The sequence below is a fragment of the Serinus canaria genome, chromosome 4A, assembly GCF_022539315.1.
Source record: "Serinus canaria isolate serCan28SL12 chromosome 4A, serCan2020, whole genome shotgun sequence".
Lineage (NCBI taxonomy): Eukaryota > Metazoa > Chordata > Aves > Passeriformes > Fringillidae > Serinus > Serinus canaria.
In genome coordinates this window covers 18,845,384-18,864,838 of record NC_066318.1, presented here as the reverse complement: position 1 = coordinate 18,864,838, position 19,455 = coordinate 18,845,384, and the positions used below count along the sequence as shown (strand labels likewise).

General features: G+C 58.5%; 4 protein-coding genes across 4 annotated transcripts; all 4 read left to right on the top strand.

Moving 5' to 3' along the window:
* Nucleotides 1–830: 830 nt before the first annotated feature.
* On the top strand, nucleotides 831–4,479 carry RAB33A (RAB33A, member RAS oncogene family). The gene is made up of 2 exons (XM_018914208.3): nucleotides 831–1,459; nucleotides 3,962–4,479. The coding sequence occupies exons 1-2, from the start codon at nucleotides 1,235–1,237 to the stop codon at nucleotides 4,418–4,420; spliced, it is 684 nt and encodes a 227-aa protein (XP_018769753.1). The 5' UTR covers nucleotides 831–1,234; the 3' UTR covers nucleotides 4,421–4,479.
* A 233-nt stretch (nucleotides 4,480–4,712) lies between these two features.
* Nucleotides 4,713–6,964, top strand: RBMX2 (RNA binding motif protein X-linked 2). The gene is made up of 6 exons (XM_050974475.1): nucleotides 4,713–4,772; nucleotides 4,847–4,962; nucleotides 5,036–5,087; nucleotides 5,157–5,286; nucleotides 5,386–5,566; nucleotides 6,124–6,964. The coding sequence occupies exons 1-6, from the start codon at nucleotides 4,768–4,770 to the stop codon at nucleotides 6,519–6,521; spliced, it is 882 nt and encodes a 293-aa protein (XP_050830432.1). The 5' UTR covers nucleotides 4,713–4,767; the 3' UTR covers nucleotides 6,522–6,964.
* Nucleotides 6,965–7,291: 327 nt separating this feature from the next.
* Nucleotides 7,292–14,261, top strand: SLC25A14 (solute carrier family 25 member 14). The gene is made up of 9 exons (XM_030228913.2): nucleotides 7,292–7,453; nucleotides 7,536–7,683; nucleotides 8,381–8,475; nucleotides 10,059–10,144; nucleotides 10,946–11,041; nucleotides 11,437–11,561; nucleotides 12,663–12,798; nucleotides 13,163–13,243; nucleotides 13,838–14,261. The coding sequence occupies exons 1-9, from the start codon at nucleotides 7,390–7,392 to the stop codon at nucleotides 13,877–13,879; spliced, it is 873 nt and encodes a 290-aa protein (XP_030084773.1). The 5' UTR covers nucleotides 7,292–7,389; the 3' UTR covers nucleotides 13,880–14,261.
* Nucleotides 14,262–16,642: 2,381 nt separating this feature from the next.
* On the top strand, nucleotides 16,643–17,638 carry GPR119 (G protein-coupled receptor 119). Its single transcript, XM_009090258.4, has one exon. The coding sequence runs from the start codon at nucleotides 16,643–16,645 to the stop codon at nucleotides 17,636–17,638; it is 996 nt and encodes a 331-aa protein (XP_009088506.3).
* Nucleotides 17,639–19,455: the final 1,817 nt, after the last annotated feature.

The window sequence follows — 19,455 nt, the reverse complement described above, 5'->3', positions numbered from 1 at the left end:
GAGGTTTATTCAGCTGCTGCAAGGCTTAGTGCACCCTGTTTCATGTCCATGCTGCTGGAAGCAGGTGAGCACTGACACTGTGGGGTGGTGGTGACCATTGGGGGTCTCTGGTAAATACTTCCCAGCCTTTGGCTCCTGCAAGTCCTATCAGTGGAGGAGTCATCTTCCAGAGGCCCATTTTGGGGGACTTCAGGTTCTTTTGGGATCACCTGGGCTGTGTGAGCTGGAGCAATGCAGTCCCTGGGGCTCTGCCCCATGTTCCCATCAGTCCCCATGCCACTGTTGCTGTGCCACTGTCTGATGCCGTCCCAGTCCAGCTGACCTGAGTCCCTTCATCCCCTCCTGCCATGGCTCTCCTCTCCTCCTGCAAATTGTCACCTGCTCCCCTCACTTCTTCAATCCTTGTGTGTGTGCTTCCTGCTGCAGCCCCCGTGCCCTCCTGCCGTGGGTGCTGGCTCCCCGCTGCCCTGTTTCTTGGAGCAGGAGGGACACATCCCCTTCCTGGTCTCTGTGATGCTGGCATGCGGGGGCTGTGGCTGCCCAGCTGGACATGAAGAGGGTCATTCTGGCACCGGCGGTTGTGATCCCGCTGCCACCTCTTGGCACTGGGACCATGCGGGTGTTGGTGTCCCCCGCTGTCTGGTCCCGCCCCGCTGTGCCCGTCGGTCTCTCGCTCCCTTCGGGAGGGGCCAGGCCCGCAGCCCTACCGGTCCCTGCCGCTCCTCTGGGAACGCTCGTGCCGGCCCGGGCTGAAGGCACTCGGTGCCCTTTCTGTGGCTTGGAGTAGGGCTGGCCCGGGGCCGGAGCTCTAACCCGGGCTAATGCCGGTGCCAGAGCCGGGAGCGTAAGGCGGAGCCGCGCGGTGCCGGTGCCGCTATGCGGGGCGGGGACGGGCCGTGCCGTAGCCGGTGCGTGGGGCGGAACCGTGTGGTGCTGGTCCCGGTACGTGGGACTGTACCGGTGCCGGTCCGCGGGGCGGGACCGCGCGGTGCCGTAGCCCGTGTGTTGGGCGGGGCTGTGCCGGTGCTGCTACGCTGGGCTGCGCCGGTGCCGGTGCGTGGGGTGGAGCCGTGTTGTGCCGGTACCGGTCCGCGGGGCGGGGACGAGCTGTGCCGGAGCCGGGGTGTGGGGCGGAGACGAGCGGTGCCGGTGCCGCTATCCGGAGCTGTGCCGTAGCCGGTCCGCGGGGCGACGCGCCCCTATGAGCCGGTGAGGCGGCAGCGGTGCGGGAGGGATGGCGGCGGGCGGCGGCGGAGGGCGGCCGCCGGGCCCCGACCCCGCGCTGGAGCCCTACGTGCAGACCCGCATCTTCAAAATCATCGTGATCGGAGACTCCAACGTGGGCAAGACGTGCCTGACCTTCCGCTTCTGCGGGGGCACCTTCCCCGGCAAGACCGAGGCCACCATCGGCGTGGACTTCCGCGAGAAGACGGTGGAGATCGAGGGGGAGCGCATCAAGGTGGGCCCCGCACCGGCTCCGGGCTGGCTGACGCCAGCCCCGGAGGGACCCGCTAAGCCCGCGGTGGGTCCCACACTGGCCTTGTTGGGCCTCGTTCTGCCCTCTGTGGTTTGCACACCGGTACCAGTGGGCCCCACTCTATCCCCGGTGGGCCCTGCACCGTCCCCGATCTGGCCGGCAGCAGCCCCAGCAGCGATGGCAGTCGGTCCCCATCCCTGCCTCTTGCCAAACCTCTCCTGGGGGCTTTTCCTTTCATCCCAGTTGGAGGGAGGGAACAGGACCAGGGAAGAATTCTCATCCGTGTGTTGCAGAGATGGACCTGGACCAGTCCCTCCTGCCTTGTCACTATTTCTAGGGTTGGCTTGAGCATGCAGAGATCAGAAGTGATGGCTCGGGGTGAGTCACCGCCACCCTTGCAACGGGCACAGCTGGATCCTCGATGCATTGGGGTGGCTCCAACTCCAGACACTGGACCAGCAGAGGAGTAGAGCTGCGGTGGGATGGGGGACAGGACTCTGCGCCGCAGCCAGGGGGTCTGGAGGGGCAGAGGGTGGTGGGCTGGCAGCAGCCACATTGGAAGGCTGAGAGCTCACACGGGCCAGCAGCAGCGGGCTCGGCTGCTGTGGAAGCAGCGGTGCAGGACCCTGCTCCCAGCTGCACCTGGAGCTGCAATTGCAGCAGGATGAATTTTCTTATGAAAGCTGGTGTGACACCTGTAAAAAAATATCAGCCCAGACCTGAAGAGCTCTGGCTGGTGTGTCAGAGCAAATCTGGCACTGGTAGGAACCACCCAGGAGCAGAGTTTGTGGTGGAGCTTGGCCTGCACAGCTCTGGGGATCATCACCACAGACCCTGAGGCTGGTGCTGGAAGAACAAACATCGCTGCTGTACTGACAGATGGCTGATCAAAAGTTGAACTCACAATGAAACCCAACCTTGTGTTGTGGGTGAGAGCTTTAGCTGTGCTTCTAAGCTGTCCATGAATGTTTTTCCCTCTCATCTTTAGAGGTGCTCGTCCTCCCTACCCTCCCCGGCTCTGTCCAGCCCCACGGAGCCGTGCCGGTGTGAGCTGTGGTGCAGGCTGGCATGGAGCCTGTTTGCTGCCACTATCTGGGAAATGTTGTCAGGTTTTCTACCTTTGGATATTATTTGAGCTCCAGTGGGCAGGAGTGGGAGGTAGTGCAGCAAACCAGCCTTTTCCTGGGATATGTATCCTAGAGAGGAGGTGAGAAGTGGGACAAGGACCCTCCTTCTCTTGCTCTGCCTGGGAGAGACTGGCCCTGAAAGGACTGAGCAGCAGCTCTGCTTTGCCAGCGTTTTTCTGTCTCCATGGGTACAGGACAATTTGGATTAGCTTGGAAATTGCCACTTCCAGGCTACAAAACATTACCAGGAGAACCCAGACTGACCCCTGGGGCACACTGCTGGTTATCAGTGTTCAACCAGACTTGCTGTCACTGACCAGCACCATCTAGGCCCAGACATTCGGCCAGTTCCCAATCTACGTCGTCTGCTCATCCAGCCCAGAGGCCTCCTGCCATCTCTGTCACTTGGGTCAGGAAGTTGTCATGATGGTGTCCTGGAATGTTCTGGATTGCCTGTGCCCTGCTGTGCTGTCCTTCCATGAGATGCAGTGGCTGAAGTTCTCTGTGAGAACCAGGGGCTGCAAACACAAGGCTGCTGCTCACTGTCCACAGAGACCTCATCTGCTTACTCTTCCTGACCAGGTGGTCTATAGCAGAGACCTCCTACAATGTCATCTGTGATGTTTTGTTTTTTAATCCTCCCCCACAAGTTCTGTTGGGTCCTCACCCACCCCACAGAGCTCCTGACCCTCCCACTGTGCTCCTACACAAAGGGTGACTCTCCCTCCTCATTTTCTCTTTTCCTCTGTGAAATCGTCAGCGGTCTCATTCATGGCATAGGATTTGGTGCACAAATAGACATGGATCTGTTGGAATGAGTCCAGAGGAGGCTGCAAAGACATTCTGAGGGCTTTAGCCTCTCTGAAGTCAGGCTGAAAGAGCAGGGGTTGTTCAGCCTGGAGAAGAGAAGCCTTGGGGGAGTCCTTAGACCCCCTTCCAGTGTCTTAAAGGGCTCCAAGAGAGCCAGAGAGGGACTTGGGACAAGGAATAGAGGGACATGACAATGGCCTTAAACTGAAGGAGGGCAGGTTTAGATTGGGTATTGGGAATAAATTCTTGGCTATGAGGATGGGGAGGCCCTGGCACAGGTTGCCCAGAGTAGCTGTGGCTGCCCCTGGATCCCTGGAAGTGTCCAAGGCCAGGCTGGACAGGGCTGGGAGCAACCTGGGATAGTGAAAGGGGTCCCTGCCCATGGCAGGGGGTTAGACTGTGTGATCTTTAAGTTGCCTTCCAGTCCAAAACAAGCTGGGACTCTCTGAAACCTGGACAGCAGGAAGTCCTTCTGCAACCCCATGGCCTTGCCAGGGCCATGCTACACACTCCAGTAGCGTCTTTTCTTGTCTGCTTCACTTCCCAGGTGCAAGTGTGGGACACAGCTGGCCAGGAGAGGTTTCGGAAGAGCATGGTGGAGCACTACTACCGCAACGTGCACGCCGTGGTCTTCGTGTATGACGTGACCAAGATGAGCTCTTTCACTAACCTCAAAACGTGGATCGAGGAGTGCAACGGGCACGCGGTGCCCCCGCTCGTCCCCAGGGTGCTCGTGGGGAACAAGTGTGACTTGAAAGACCTGATCCAGGTGCCATCCAGCCTGGCCCTCAAGTTCGCCGACGCTCACAACATGCTTTTGTTTGAGACCTCGGCCAAGGACCCACAGGAAAGCCAGAACGTGGACGCGATTTTCATGTGCCTGGTGTGCCGGCTGAAGGCGCAACGCTCGCTGCCCTGCCGGGACACGGAGGGCTGGCCGGCGCAGCCCCAGCCGCACTCCCGGCGGCTGGACGAGGCCAGCAGGAAGGGCTCCTGCCCGTGCTGAGCGGGACCCGCCTGGACCCCAATAAAGGCTCTGAGCCCCCTGCGCTCCGACTCTTGCTTTGCGCCTCAGCCCGGTCGGCCGTAATCGTCTGTGATCGGCTCGGCTCGGCCGGTTCGGCGTGCATTGTTCGGCCACAATCGGTCCGATTCGGCCACAATCGGCCTTGTTCGGCCGTGCTCGGGCTATTTCAGGGTAATTATTGCCCTGACTCGGTTACAAGCGGCTCGACTCGGCCCCACTCGGCTATAATCGGTCGACTCGTCTGCTATCGGCTACGTCCGCCTCGGCTCGGGGCGGGGCGGGGCGGTGCCGCGCCGCGCGCAGGCGCAGTGCGCGCTGCCGCCGCCATGAAGTAGGTGTGGGGGTGTGGGGGCGCAGGCCGAGTTTGGCCCTGTCTCGCTGGTGCTGATGGTGCCTCGCCCACAGCCCCCTGACGAAGGTGAAGCTGATCAATGAGCTGAACGCGCGGGAGGCGGAGCTGGGCGTACAGGAGGCGGTGTCGTGGCACGCGGAGTACAAGGACAGCGCTTGGATATTTGTAGGTACGGACCGGGCAAGGGGTGGGGGCCGGTACCGGTGCTGTTGACCCGTTCCTTCCCTCCTCTCTCCCCGCAGGCGGGCTGCACTACGCGCTGACCGAGGGTGATGTCATCTGCGTGTTCTCGCAGTAAGTGCCGCAGCCCCGGTCCTGCCGCCGCGGGCGCTGCCGCGGCGCTGACGGGTGTGTGTGTCACAGGTACGGCGAGGTCGTCAACATCAACCTTGTGCGGGACAAGAAGACCGGGAAGTCCAAGGGCTTCTGCTTCCTGTGCTATGAGGACCAGAGAAGCACCATCCTCGCTGTGGATAACTTCAATGGGATCAAGGTGAGTGGAGCTCAGGCGCTGTCGTGGCTCCCTGAGTGCTCTCTCCCGTCGGCAGCGGCCCTGGGAGCGGGAGCTGGCGGTGACAGCTCGGCCCCGCAGATCAAGGGACGGACCATCCGTGTGGACCACGTGGCCCACTACCGGCCCCCCAAGGAATCTGAGGACTGGGATGATGTGACTAGGGCCCTCCATGCCAAGGGCTGCGGGGTTAAAACGCCGCCTCACACCTCGTCCGACTCCCCGTCTGAGGATGAGGATGTGCCCGTGAAAAAGCAGAAAGGTAAGGAGTGTTCCTGGCAGGCTGGATTCCAGGTGGGCGTTCCCACGGTAGGGTTTGGGGGCTGGAGTCTGCCTGGAGAGAAGTTTGGAGAAACAAAAGTGGGCATAAAATGACGGTGGGAATTAGGTGTTGCTACAGAGTGCTGAGGAGGTGCTCAAAAATGAGGGAGAAGAAGGAGAGCTGTGAAGGAAGAATCCTCAGGTCTGGAGAGGTAATTTCCACAAAGTGGATCACAGTGTTACTGAGGAAAGGGAGTGAAAGGGAAGTTGGAAATTCTCAGCATTCCAAGTGGTGTGGAAATGCCCAGCATTGCTGGGAAAAACATGATGTGAATGCTAAAGAGAGAAGTGGGGTGGCTCTAGCTGAAGGAGGAAAAGTTGTGATTGGAAGTGAACTGAGATCTCCCTGAGGGGGAAGCAGGCTGGGAAATTGGGTGGAGGGGGAGAATTTGTAGTGGAAGATGAGCTGGGATGGTGCCAGGGGAGCCATGGGGAGCAAGCTGCTCCTGGAATTTGGTCCATCCCAAAATGTGAACCAAATGTGAACCCTAATTCCAGAGAAGCAGCGGAGCAGAGCAGAACGGTCAAAGCCAAGCCCACAAGCTGGGAAGCAAGTGAGCATGGAGGAGCCCCATCTCAGGATCAAGATCAAGAAGGAGAAGGAGGACTCCGGGTACGAGCGCTATGCTGGCGGGAGCGCCGGCAGGAACGCCGAGAGCAGGACGAAGCGGGATGAGGAGCAGCGGCAGCACCAGCGGCCTTCGGGCAGCAGGGGGGACAAGAACTGTCGCGAGCAGAGGGGCTCCTGGGAGGAGCGGGAGAAGAGGGAGGAGGCTGGCAGGAGGGGCGATGGGCACAGCAGCCGGCAAGATGCGTCCCCTAGGGGAGGCAGATCTCGGGAGCCCCATTCCAGGCACAGGGAGCAGGGCTCTGGCAAAGACTCTGGCCGCTGCTGAGCCCTGGGTGAGCATTTAGGATGAGGGAGGCTCTGAGCCTGCCCCAACCTGCTCCAAGGTCCTGGGATACCATGGCTGGACCTTTCATCTGGGAGCTTCCCCTTGCCTCTCATCCCACCCTGGGCCAGGGCTCTCCGTGCTGCCTATGCTGCTGGCTGGGACAGCAGTCGGTCCTTCGACTGGGGAGGGTGTCAAGCAGTAAAGGCTGAGAGCAGTGGGATGCTCCCCTTCTTTAAATCCCTTGGGATGGTGTCCCCCTCTTGCACTGGGGGCAGAGGCTGCTGGGTGTCTTGTCTGGCCTCGTGGGCCAGGTTTGGGCCCTGTGCCCAGTCAGCATCTTCTGGATTCTGTGATGTATCCATAAGCTTGCACTGCTGTGTTGGGGTGACTCATAGGTTTGTTTAAAGGTTTCTTAATAAAAGTTCCTGTTAGGGAGAAGCTGGTCCCGGGAGCAGTGTTCCTGTCTGTGGGTCAGGGAGGAGGTGTCATCTGTTTTTCTTACGCCGATTTTAGGTTTATTTGGCTGGAAAACCGGGAGCGATGGAGTATGGGATTCGCAGGGTGGAGAAGGGAGGGGCTTTAGCTGGATTTGGTTCCTATAACGAGTAATCAATCCCTCCAGTCGGGTCCGTGCCTGTTCTGGGCGCAAGGGGGAATTTCCTCCCCGGAGGAGCCAGGACCCCTCCGAGATAGCCGACGGGGGTGCAGGCAGCCCCTGAGGCTTCCGCCGTCCCGGGGTGGGCGGTCCCGGCGCGGTGCCGCCGGGGCCTGCAGGGGGCACGCGCGACGCGGCGGTGCAGAGCCCGGTTCCGGTTCCGGTCCCGGCCCGGTGGCGGCGGCGCGCGCGGCGGTGTCCGCCCGCCATGCGATGTCCGCGCTCAACTGGAAACCCTTCGTGTATGGCGGGCTCGCCTCCATCGTGGCCGAGTTCGGTGAGGCGCGGGGGCCGGGCGGGACCGGGACGGGCGGGACTGGCACGCGTACCGGCGGGCGCTGAGGCCGCTGTCCCCGCAGGCACGTTCCCAGTGGACCTCACCAAGACGCGGCTGCAGGTGCAGGGTCAGAGCACCGACGCGCGGTTCCGCGAGGTGCGGTACCGGGGCATGTTCCACGCGCTCTTCCGCATCTGCCGCGAAGAGGGCGGACGGGCCCTGTATTCGGGGTGAGCACCGGGGCCGGGCCCGTCGGCAGCGGGTGTCGCTTCCCCCGGGACCCCATCCATTCGTACCGGGACACCCTCCCATCTGCCACGGGTTCTCCACCCGGCCCGGCGGCTCCTCGCACCCACCTCGGCCTCCCCGGCGTCTTCTCCGGCTCCTTCTCCTCTGGCTCAGGAGCTCCCACCGCCTATGTTGTGCTCCCTTCTTCGGCCGCAGCGTCGCCCCGTCTGTCATGTTCTCCCCCACCAGCCCCGCATCTCCCCCTGCCTTCCCCGGGTATCTCCCACCTATCCCGGGTTCTTCCCCTCTGCCCACCCCGGCCCTGCCCTGCCTCTTTCCCGGCACCCCCTCCCCAGCCCGGGTGCCCTCTTCCACCTTCTGTCACGGCATCCCTCCGCTCCCTTGCTCCCTGCCCATCCCGGCCCCCCATTTCCTGTACGCCGCTGTGACCCCCTGGATCCCTCCCTGCCTTGTCCCCCTGAGCGGAGTCCCCCGATGTTCCCGAGGCGGCGAGCAAGGCCAGGGCTGCGTGGGTGCCATCCCCTGGCACTGGGGGGTGTGGGGCAATCCCGGATAACCCGGGCAGAGCTGCGTTCTTCGGAGCCTCAGCGGGGTCGTGCCTGGCCCCGGCAGTTTGAGGGCGGGTGCGGAGTGGCCTGGGCTGGCCCGCAGGGATGCTCAGGGTCCATTCCCCCTCAGGATCGCCCCGGCACTGCTGAGACAGGCGTCCTATGGCACCATCAAGATCGGGATCTACCAGAGCCTGAAGCGGCTCTTCGTGGATCGCATGGAAGGTCGGTGTTGGGGAAGGGCAGCACAGGCACCTCCCAGCTCCCCTGCATCACACTCTGGGCTGTGTGTTTTGCTCATTCCTTGCTCTGTCCTTTCCACCCCAAGATTCCCACAGGAATGGAACTCCCTTACTGGGTGCTAAGTTTTGTTTGTCAGTGAGAGCAAGGATTGGATTCAATCCTGATGGGAACCTCACTGAGCTCTGCACTGCCTGTGGTTCCTACCCAAACAGCTCCTCCCAGCCAGGTTCCTTCCTTTCATGGAAGCATAGGAGAATCACAGAATCCTTTCGGTTGGCAAAGATGTCCAACCTGTGTCTGATCCCCACCTTGTCCCCAGCCGAGAGCGCTGAGTGCTACATCTAGTCCTTCCTTGGACACCTCCAGGGATGGGGACTCCAGACCTCCCTGGGCAGACCCTGCCAATGCCTGACCACCCTTTCCAAGAAGAAATTCCTCCTGATGTCCATCCTGAGCCTCCCCTGGCACAGCCAGACACATTCTGGATAGGAATTGTGCTGGATAGTCCAGCTCTGGCTTTGGCCCTGACTGTAAAGGTGAGGTTCCACCAGTGCCCTTGACCTGTGCCCTCCCTCCTGCCTGGGGAGGGGAGCAGCAAGAGTCTGCTGGATGTTCCCTGAGGGAGCACTGAGATCTGCAGGTGAGATTTCCATCCCTGCTGTGATATGAGGGAATGTTGTAACAACGTTCCAGCCTGGGAAAGTGGGATGGGCGGGGGAAATGCAGCACACTAACGATATGAAGCTGTGTCAGAGGAGGTGTAGGTTGGTATCTGAAGAAACGCAGAGGGTGAGATTGTTGGGGTGTCTGTGCCAGGTCAGGAGTTGGACTCGATGATCCTTGTGGAACCCTTCCATCTCAGGAGATCCTGTGACTCTTGGGGTCCTTTCAGGGCTGCTGTCCTGCTTTAGTAAGGCCTCTCGCTGCCTGGTTCTGTCTGTGTACACAGTCCCCACACCCCCTTAAGGCTGTTCCAGCCTTTTCAGCTCTGAGCTCCATGCCTGAATGTTTATCTCCCTACAGGCCTGGGGCAGCCAGTGGCCTGGTGTCCTCTGGGAAGTGTCGTGGTCAGTACCAGCAAAGGCCTGTGTGTTTTCCCAATGTAACCATCATCCTAACTCTGGGCCTGGAATCTGGGGTTATTCCCTGGCACTAATCACATTTAACTCCCTGCCTGCTCTCGATTCTCAGCTGGCTCCAAGTGGCTGTGTGTAGGCAAATCCAGGGGGCCTGGGGAAACACTGGGTTGTCCCTCTCTGTCTGCCTCTGTCCTGGCTCATCCCTGCGATGAGAAATCTCAGATAATTGTTCACAATTTTCACGTGTCCAAGGATTTTCCTTCTCATCAGTCAGACCCTCTGAGAGTACATTGCTGAGTGTTTCAGCTGCCACCTTCTGTCCCTGACAGGTATGAGGACAGACCTGTCATGGGCTGTGGCACCTGCCCAGGCCCTGCTCCTGCAGCTTCACTGTCTGATTTGAGATCTGAGCTGCTTCACCCAGCCCTTGTTCCCTCCTACTGTGCCTCTTCCTGTGAGGGTCTGACCTTCTTTCCTTGGTTGCAGATGAAACATTGCTCATCAATGTGATCTGTGGGGTGGTCTCGGGGGTCATCTCTTCTGCGCTGGCCAATCCCACAGATGTGTTGAAGGTAAGGGTTGCTCCTGGTTGGCTGTGGGACCTGTGGGAGGAGCAGCTTAGTACTCCCTGAGCCACCAGTTCTGCTTGCTTGGGTTTTTTTAATGAATGGGGACCAAAGCCCAGGGTCATTAATAGATATTTAAAAACACAGCTCTTAAAGATCACAGAATCCTGGGTTGGAACAGACATGAAAAACCATCTCCTTCCACCTCCTGCCATGGGTAGGGACACCTCCCACTAGAGCAGGTTGCTCCAAACCCTGTCCAACTTGGCCTGGAACACTTCCAGGGATGGAGCAGCCACAGCTTCTCTTGGCAACAAGGATCATGACATTTGTACTGGTGAGGGGTGGGAGCTCTGGGCCAGGTGAGCCAGCTGCTCCTGTCCCCTGGGTCACGGTGCTGGCACTGCTGAAGTGCCTGCCTGTTACGTGGAGTGAGCAGAGCCCAGTGGGGACCTCCTGGTGCCCTAGGCTCAGGGTAGCCCTGCTCTGGGCAGAGAGAGCCTAGAGAACTTCCCCACTCTAATCCCTGTAGATCCCCCTTCTGGGACTGCTTTCAGGGGGAAGGCCTTATTCCTCATATTCCTGTGCCCCCACCCTGCTGCCGCCCCTGCCCCCTGCCTTCTGCCATCCTTGTCCATGTGGTTTGCAGGGAGAGGTACGTGGAGAACAGTGTGTGCTCTGAGCTGCTCTGTTCCTTCTCCCAGGAGTTCCATGGAGCTGCTGTCCCTGGTGTCCTTGCCCTGTGGCCAAGTGCTGGTGTCAGGACAGGTGTTGACATCCGCCTGCTGACTCTTCCCTTTCTTTCAGATCCGAATGCAGGCTCAGGGCAGCTTGTTCCAGGGGGGGATGATTGGCAGCTTCATTGACATCTACCAGCAGGAAGGTACCCGAGGCCTCTGGAGGGTGAGCATCAACTCCTAGAATCTCCCAGCAGCAGCAGCAGAACTAAGAAAAATCTTAGGGAAGCAGATGCTCTCCTGCTGTTCTGTAGCAAGGAGCACCTGGAGCCCCTCCTGGCCCCTTAAACTGCTGCTCTTGTGGGGCAGAATCTTTTCTGGTGTTGTAATTGGTGCAGAAGGTGAGTTCCCACGTGCTGGAGCTAGGGGCAGGGAAACAGTGTGGCTATAATCCAGCTGGAAGAACACTGCCAGGGTGGAGTTATCCTCCTTGGCTTTGAAGCAAAGCTGGGAAGTGGGTGGTGTGCTTGCAGGGAGGGTACGGGGAAGACTGTCAGGAGAAGGCCCTGTGAGGAGCTGGGCGATGTGGCTGCAGTTGGTGACAGTGTCTGTGCTGCACAGGGTGTTGTCCCCACGGCCCAGCGAGCAGCCATCGTGGTGGGGGTGGAGCTGCCGGTCTACGACATCACCAAGAAGCATCTGATCCTGTCAGGCCTCATGGGGGACACCATCTTTGCCCACTTTGTGTGAGTACCTGCTGCAGACTTGGGGGGCTGTGGGAGCCAGAGGAGCCAGGTGGGGTGGAAAGAGACCATTCATGGAGCAAGCGTTCTGGAGCTGCAGGGAGCAGGGTTAGTGCTTCCAAAGGATCTGGAGCAGGGTTAGTCTTCCAAAGGATCTGCTCTGTCAGCTGGAACAGCTCAGAGTTAGCAGCAGGTATGGAATCGTTAAGGTTGGATAAGACCTCCAAGACCATTGAGTCCAGCTGTTCCCCCAGCACTGCCAAGGCAACCACTAATCCATCCCCACATCCCAGAGACCTCCTTGGGAAAGGATCTGGCAGAAATCCTTTGGTGGCATGAAATGCCAGCTTGGTTTCAGCTGGGTAATGACAGAAATGTTGCCCCACATCTGTGCTCTGATAAGAGCCAGGCAGAAGATCCATCTGTGTAGCTGCATGGATCAAAAGCTGCTCCAGTCCCTAGTCCTCAGCTATCTAGACCCTGTGATCTTGCAGCCCCTGCTGGAAGAGCCTTGAGAGAGGAGCAAGCACAAAGCTGGCAGGACCCAGAGCAGTCAGTCAGCGTTGCAGTCAGCTGCTCTGGGCAGGGCTGGCAGAGAACACCAAAATCCTTTTTCACTTCCATGTTGCAGATGCTGCAGTGCTTCCATTGGCTACCAGCTGGGGTGAGGGTGAGGAGCACTACACCCTCTGTGGAGGGGGACACTGGCAGCTCTGTGGTCCTTTCTGGTGTCTTTGCTCTTCCTCCCTCCTTCGCAAAGAAATGTTTGTTCTGGTGGGAAGGATGTTCACTCCCAGGGGGTGCCTTCAGGTCTGTGTCCCCTGGGCAGCACCTGGGACCCTTGCAGAGCTGCCAGTGCCCTGTGGAACCAGCTGTGGGCTCAGGTGAGGGTCTGGCTTAGCTGAGCTGAGCATTTCCCTCCCCTGAGCTTCGCAGGGTCCTGTGGCAGTCCTGCTGCTGCCCCTTTTCCAGGTAGGAGCAAGCAGTGCACCTCACATCCTCTGCTAAATGCCTTTCCTAAAGCCCAGTGGAAGGTATTTTGTGTCTGTCTGAGCGGGAATGGCTGTGTCCAGGGTTGTCCCTGCCCTGATTTGGTGTGTGCAGTTCCAGCTTCACGTGCGGGCTGGCAGGAGCCATTGCCTCCAACCCCGTGGATGTGGTGCGGACGCGGATGATGAACCAGCGCGCGATCGTGGGCAGCACTGAGCTCTACAAGGGCACCCTGGATGGCCTTGTCAAGGTGAGGGGGCAGGTGGGCACATCCCTGTCCTGGGAGGCTGGCCAGGCCTCAGCACACACTTATTGGGGGCAGTGAGATCCTGCAGTGACATAGTGTGTCATCAGTGAGGTGGGAGAGGGCCCAGAGTTACTTTTCTGAGGCCTCTGTCAGCCTGAGCATCCTCCCAGCCTCCTGGAACAAAATTCAGGCCATGACGCAGTTAACTGGATTCAAAGACTGTAGGTGATGCTTCACACACTTGCACGGGGCTGTCTGCTCCCTGCAGCAGCTGAGCAGGACCAGTGGGGCATACATGGCACTGGGGAGAGAGGTGGGCAGGGTATGGGCCTGGTGTGTCTCCTCTTCCATTTGTCTCTCCTCCCAGACATGGAAGAGTGAGGGCTTCTTTGCACTCTACAAAGGCTTCTGGCCTAACTGGCTTCGTCTGGGTCCCTGGAACATCATCGTATCCTTCCCTGTGCTGCTGGGAGGTGGTGGAGTGGGACAAGGGGAGAACCGGCTGGGAAGGGCAGGGCAGAGCTGACACCCCAATGGGGTGCACTGAGGACCCTAATGGGCACTGCTGATGGTTCCTCTAGAGCCTCTGAGGGCTTGGCTGAGACCTTACGTAGCCTGGGTTGCAGGAGATTCCTGGATGAGCTCCTGTTTGGGAGGGAATCGTGGGGAACATTCTGCTGCTGAGGCAGGTGCCAACTGTGCAGGACCAGCACTGCCGTGTGCTGAGCCAGAGCATTCTGCTTGCTGAAACTGGGTGAGGAGTTCACCGTAAAGAGCTCCCAGTCTGGGCTTGGAGCCATTTCCTTTTCCCAGTGGTCTGGGCAAGACGGGGTTTGCTCTGGGTCCATTCTCCCCACTCTTGGCAGCACCTGTGCCCCAGATCTGTTCTGCCTGGGCAGGTCAGGTTGTGCTGCCTGGACAGGGAGCTCCATGGGTGGGTTTAAGGAGCTCCCTGGATGGGTGTCCAGCCCAGCTGAATGCTCTGCCCACCCTGCCAGGCAGCTACCTCACATCAGTCCCAGTTCCTTGACACTCCCTTCAGTTTTTTATCACATACGAGCAGTTGAAGCGCCTCCCCTTCTGAGAGCTGCCTTCATCTCACCAGAGTCATCCTCAGGGATGGCAGCAGAGCTGTTCTGCCGCCTCCCTCTTCATCTCACTGTGTCCCCATTCGTGGTGTTTGGTCCCTGTGGACTGGGCTCTCCCCACATGCATGGTCCCTGGAGCATGAGCTGCCTGGCACAGGCGGGAGCCACGTGTTTCCCACTCGGAGGTGTCGAGTGCCTGGGACTGCAGGAATATCTTCTGTGAAGATCTGTGCATTCCAGTGGCCTTTGGGGCACTGTGGCTCGTGGCTGGCAGGTGTGGGTCTCCTCCTGTGCCTGTGGGGCAGAGCCCGTGAAGGTGCCACTGTCATCATGTTTCTCGCAGAACTTGTAACTTCATTAAATTATTTATTGACTGGATAGTTTGAGTTTGGGTCTGTGCTCATTCACTTGCAGGGGTGTCTGCCCTTGTAGAGCACAGAAGTGTGACTTTCACATGCTGTAGACCCCTTTATTCTCCATGTATTTATATAAAAACAATCAGTAGGATTCATTTCAGTAGACATGTTTCTAAACCCAAGTTTGTTATTGTCAGAACTAACTAATTGACCCCTCTCAGCTCAGTTTTGCCAAACTTCAGTCTCTTAAATTTCTGCTTATTATTACACTATTTTTGCTTAAATCATTTGTAAAGCCAGGTACTGTGCTTTAAAGGTGAGCTCAGCACTTGATAATGGTGGTTCTGGTGCTGAGTGGGATATTTTGGTCATCCTCCTCTAATTTTTGGTTATTTTTTAATGTTTATGGTTTTGGAAGTAAATGTTTTTATGTTCCAGCTCCCTTTCCTCTTTGTGGGGTGGCTTTGGTTTGGATGAAGGTCCCTGGTGACACAGCAGCATGTCCTGGCTGAGCCTGCTGTGAACTGATTGTGTGTGGAAGTCGTACAAGGAATGTTTAGCCAAATCCTGATGGGAAAAATGGGAGAGAATTGGTGTTACAAAGTCAGAGCTGCCTGTAGAAGCTGCAGGGGAAGGGAAGGTGACTCCACTCAGCAGGCTGTGCCAGGCACTGTGTGGGAACCTGCTCTTCCACGCACAGGAAGGTCCGGGGGTGGAACTCCTACCTGGAAGGCTCCATGGGAACCAGTCAGCCCTCCCCAGGTGTTTAAGGTAGAAATACACGTCCTCCTGATACATGAAAGCTAAAAATGGCAGTAAAGCAGGAGAGGGAGGCACTGGCTTTGGCCTGTACTTGCTCCTCACTGCTCTGCCACTTCTCCCTTGTCGTTGATCTCATTCCGAGGGTTTGGACTCTTTCCAGCATCAGAGCAAAGGCTCCCCAAATGTCTCATTGAGCAAACAGAGGATGTGCAAGGCCACCACAAGCCTTCTGTGGCCACTCAGCAGTGCAGAGCCCAGTTGATACGGAGGGCCCCTGCCATCTGGCACTGCCCCTCCTGCCCCACCTGCCCTCTCTCCAGTCACTGTTTGACAGACTCTCAGTCCTGCCCATTTCCTGGCAGCTTGGTTTTTTCCAGCTCATGAGGCAGAAGAGGCTTGTGACACTTTGTGTAGGGGCTGGAGCTGTCACTGTCAGACCCTGTGAAGGTCAGTCCCCCCAGAAGGGGTAAGGGATGTTGTGGGATTCTGTAGCACAAGGATGCAGAGGCTTTGCTTTCATGAATTTCTTCATTACAAGTTACTATTAGGTAATTACACTCATGGCTAGCAAAGTGAGTGTGTACATAGAATCATTATTTTTTACTGTTAGTAGCACTTACATAGATGTCACTGGAAGTATCACGGCAAAGTTCATCAAACTCCTGCAGGAGTGAGGTCAGTCAATGCTGGACAAGGTCTCCCTTCAGATATGACCTGTGTCATGGAGCCTGGAGCCGGCCTGCTGTTCCTGAGGATCTGAACGGCTGTGCAGGGGTGCTCCAGGACAGAGAGAGCTCTTTGAGGCAGCAGCCAGTTACTTCTGCATGGATCCATGAGTGGGCAGAAGGCACCAGCTCTCAGAGGGCCATGGCTGCCTTCTGCCGGGATCCAAGGCCCCTCTTGGGGTTGTGTTTTTTTTGCCCTGCAGGTTCCAGCAATTCTTTGGTTTCAGCCTCTCCAAGGATACCCTGAGCTCCCTGTTTTGCTTGCCAAGGGCACTGCAGGTTCCCAGCTGTGAATGCTGCTGTCTCAAGCTGGCAGATGTTTCTCCATCTGTTTGAGCACACATCCCTTGTCAGTGCTTTTCCCCATTGTAAACAGGTTGCCTTCAGAGCTGCTGTTCCAGCAGGATGTCACTGGTGTTCCCTTAGTCCCAGCAGCAGGAAGCCGTCCTGGGTCTGGCAGTGGCCCCCAGGAGCCCCACAAGCTGTGCCAGACTTTGGGAACTCTGTGCTTGTCCCCATTCCCAGCCCCTGTGTCTGAGCAGGCACTGCTCTGCTCAAGCCCCTGGTGCCTGGGGGGGGGGGACAGCCACCGCCCCGTGTGCCACCGTGGCAGCTTCCTGCCCAGGTGCTCCCTGCTCACCCCCTGCTCCAAGGTTGTCTGGAAACGTGGCTGGAGGGGAGGGACCTCTGCAGGTACAGCAGCGAGTCCGGCAGTCCCTCCCGTGGGCAGCTGCTGGCAGAGCTCTACTTCTCCCAGAGACACGCCTGCTCCCCAGGCTCCTGCTGCTCCCCAGGCTGAGAGTGAGGGGCTGTGCTTGCTGCCAAGTAGCATCTGCTGAGAGGCCCCAGGTGAGTGATGGCTGATAATCGTGTTGGGGATGAACCAACCCTGTGGTGTGTCTCACGTGAGGCAGCCATGGCCAGCTGGGCCCTGGGAGCCATCCTCGCCATGCTGGCTTCACTCATCATCGCTGCCAATGTGCTGGTGGCCATTGTCCTACTCTGCCACATCTGGAAGAGCGGCTCCAAGGGGCTCTGTTTTGTCCTCAATCTTGCCTTGGCGGATGCCATGGTTGGTTTCACAGTCATGGGCCTGGCCATAGACGAGCTTTCCCAGCCCTTTCATGCTTCCCAGAACTTTTGCATCCTGAGAATGGCTTTTGTGACCTCTTCCTGTGCTGCCTCCATCCTGTCCCTGATCCTGGTTGCATGTGACAGGCACCTGGCAATCCGGAAGCCTTTCCACTATTTCCAGCTGGTGACAGGCCCACGGGTCGGGCTGTGCTTGGTGGGACTCTGGCTGTTTGCTGCCATCATCGGCTTCCTCCCGGTCTTCATCCCAAGCTTCCAGAGGATCTCCAACCATTGGAAATGCTCCTTCTTCAACCTCTTCCAGCCTTTCTACATGCTCACCATGTTCTGCCTTGGCTTCTTCCCCTCACTCTTCCTCTTCCTCTACCTCTACTGTGACATGCTGAAAATCGCCTCGGTGCACGTGCAGCACATCCAGGAGGTGGAGCAGGCGGGGCTGGGTGGGGGCTGTCCCCCACCCCGTGCCACCAGTGACATGAAGGCCATGCGCACGGTGGCCGTGCTCATCGGGTGCTTCACCCTCTCCTGGCTGCCTTTCTTCATCGCCAGCGTCGTGCAGATGGCCTGCCCTGAGTGCTTCCCCTACAAAGTCATTGAGAACTTCCTCTGGCTGCTGGGGCTGGGCAACTCCCTCCTGAACCCACTGCTCTATTCCTACTGGCAGAGGGATGTGCAGCTTCAGCTCTCCCAGCTGGCTGCAGGTGTGAAGAGGAGGGTCCTGCTCCACCTGGGCAATGGACGCTGTTTCCCTGGCAGAGACACCAAGGGGGGGACAGCCAAGGCTCCTCCTGCTGTGTCCTGCCTGGAGCTCCAGGACTGACTTGGTAAGGAGTGGCTGTCTCTGGCTTGCCAGCTCCCCTCCTGCATTGTGACCATGAACTCGGGGCCTGCCAGCTGTGAAGGAGATCAGAGATGGGTGGGACCAGTCTGGATAACAGTTCTCAGGTGCCATCATGGCTGGATTCCAGCCTGCCCACTGCCCCACAGCCCCCAGCACAGCCAGCTTCACCGCAGCCCCAGGCAGCCCAGATTGCAGATGATCCCTGGAGAGCCTCTGCTGGAGCAGTCCCATGTCTCCTGGACCAAGCCCTCCCACTCACTCTGCAGGGAAAGACCCTTTGCCCATCACTACCTAGCTTCCCCTGCCAGGTGTGCACCCCCTGCCCACCCCCTCTGTTGGCAGCACTGGCTCCATGGGCAACAAACCCCCCATTCCTGGAGCAGGAGTAGGCACGGAGAGGGCTCTATCCCCTTGGCCCTGGCAGCAAAGACTGGGCAGCCTGTGAACATCCCTGAGCTCTCCTGGACCACAGGTGCTCCCCCTCCCGTCCCAAACCCACCTCTCAATTCTACACGGGGCCATCCCTGCTTTGGGCTGTGCCCATGTGGAGCAGAGGGTGAGGGGGTGAGTTTGGGCATGGGGAGAGAGAGGCTTGGCAGTGACCATGCCTGTGGGGGGGGGTGGTGTAACCCAGGGCAGGGGGGGCAGCCCCAGGGCAGGGAGAGAGCCTGAGCACTGCTGTCACTGTTTACCCAGGCTGTAAAATGAGTCAATGAGTAACTGGCTAACAAGGAGAGGGAGGACTGGCTGCCTCAGAGATCCCCACGAAGAAGAGCTGCTGTGTCCCACCCAGGACTGAAAGGATCCTTGCACACCCTCTCTGCCCATGGGAGCCCTCCTTCTGCCCTAGTGGCCAGGTGGCTGCCCCTGCCACAGGCTAAAGTGGTACTTAATTGCTTCTCATAAAGTCATTTCATTTCATCCACAGGGCAAGAGAACTTCCCTTAGAAGAGGTTTATTTGCTAAAAAAGTACATTACTCTGAAATTGAGGGTGCTCTGCATGAAACAGCAGCTGTTCCCATCGCTGTCCTTGCCCCACTAGCAGACACAAAGGCTCAGGGCTGTATCCACTTGCAGAACTTGCCATGAAGATAAGGTCTTCCCCATCCTAGAGAAAGAGGCAAAAAATGAAAGTGTCTTTAAAAGACACCAAACAAGAGGCCCTCCGTGGCATCCCACTCGGTCACTGAAAGGCCTGGGACCAGGTCCCACATGGCAGACACCGTTCCTGGCTGTGCCGGAGGGACTGAACCTGGGGGAGGGCTGCCCAAAGCAGGCTGCCTCTGGCGGCTGCTGTAGGTGGGTGGGTGGATCCAGCCTGACTCAGCTCTGGGCTCAGCCCACCATCTCCATGCACCGGGGATTTGCTGCCTGCTCTTGGTGACGCCTGAGTTCTGCCGGTTGTGGCTGATCATCCTCATCCTCGCTGAGCCTCTGCTTCCCTCCAACGTTTTCCTGCAGCAGGTCCCAGCGGGAACAGGGACACTTTGGACATGGGCCTTGTGCTGCTCTCTGAGCTTTCTGACTGCCAGCTCTGCTGCATGAATCCATTACTGAACTGGCCAGGCTGCAGGTCTGAGTTGGCGTGAGGAGCAGGACCCCTGGCTGGGCAGAAGCCTGTTCCAAGTGGGATCAGGGCTCGGTGCCACAAACTCACTGCAGTGCCTTGGATGGGAGAGGGGACACCTCCAGACACACCTCCAGCACTATAAGGGAGCCTACAAGAGAGATGGAGAATGTGGACTTTGAACAAGAGTCTGAAGTGATGGGACAAGGGGGAATGGCTTCCTGCTGC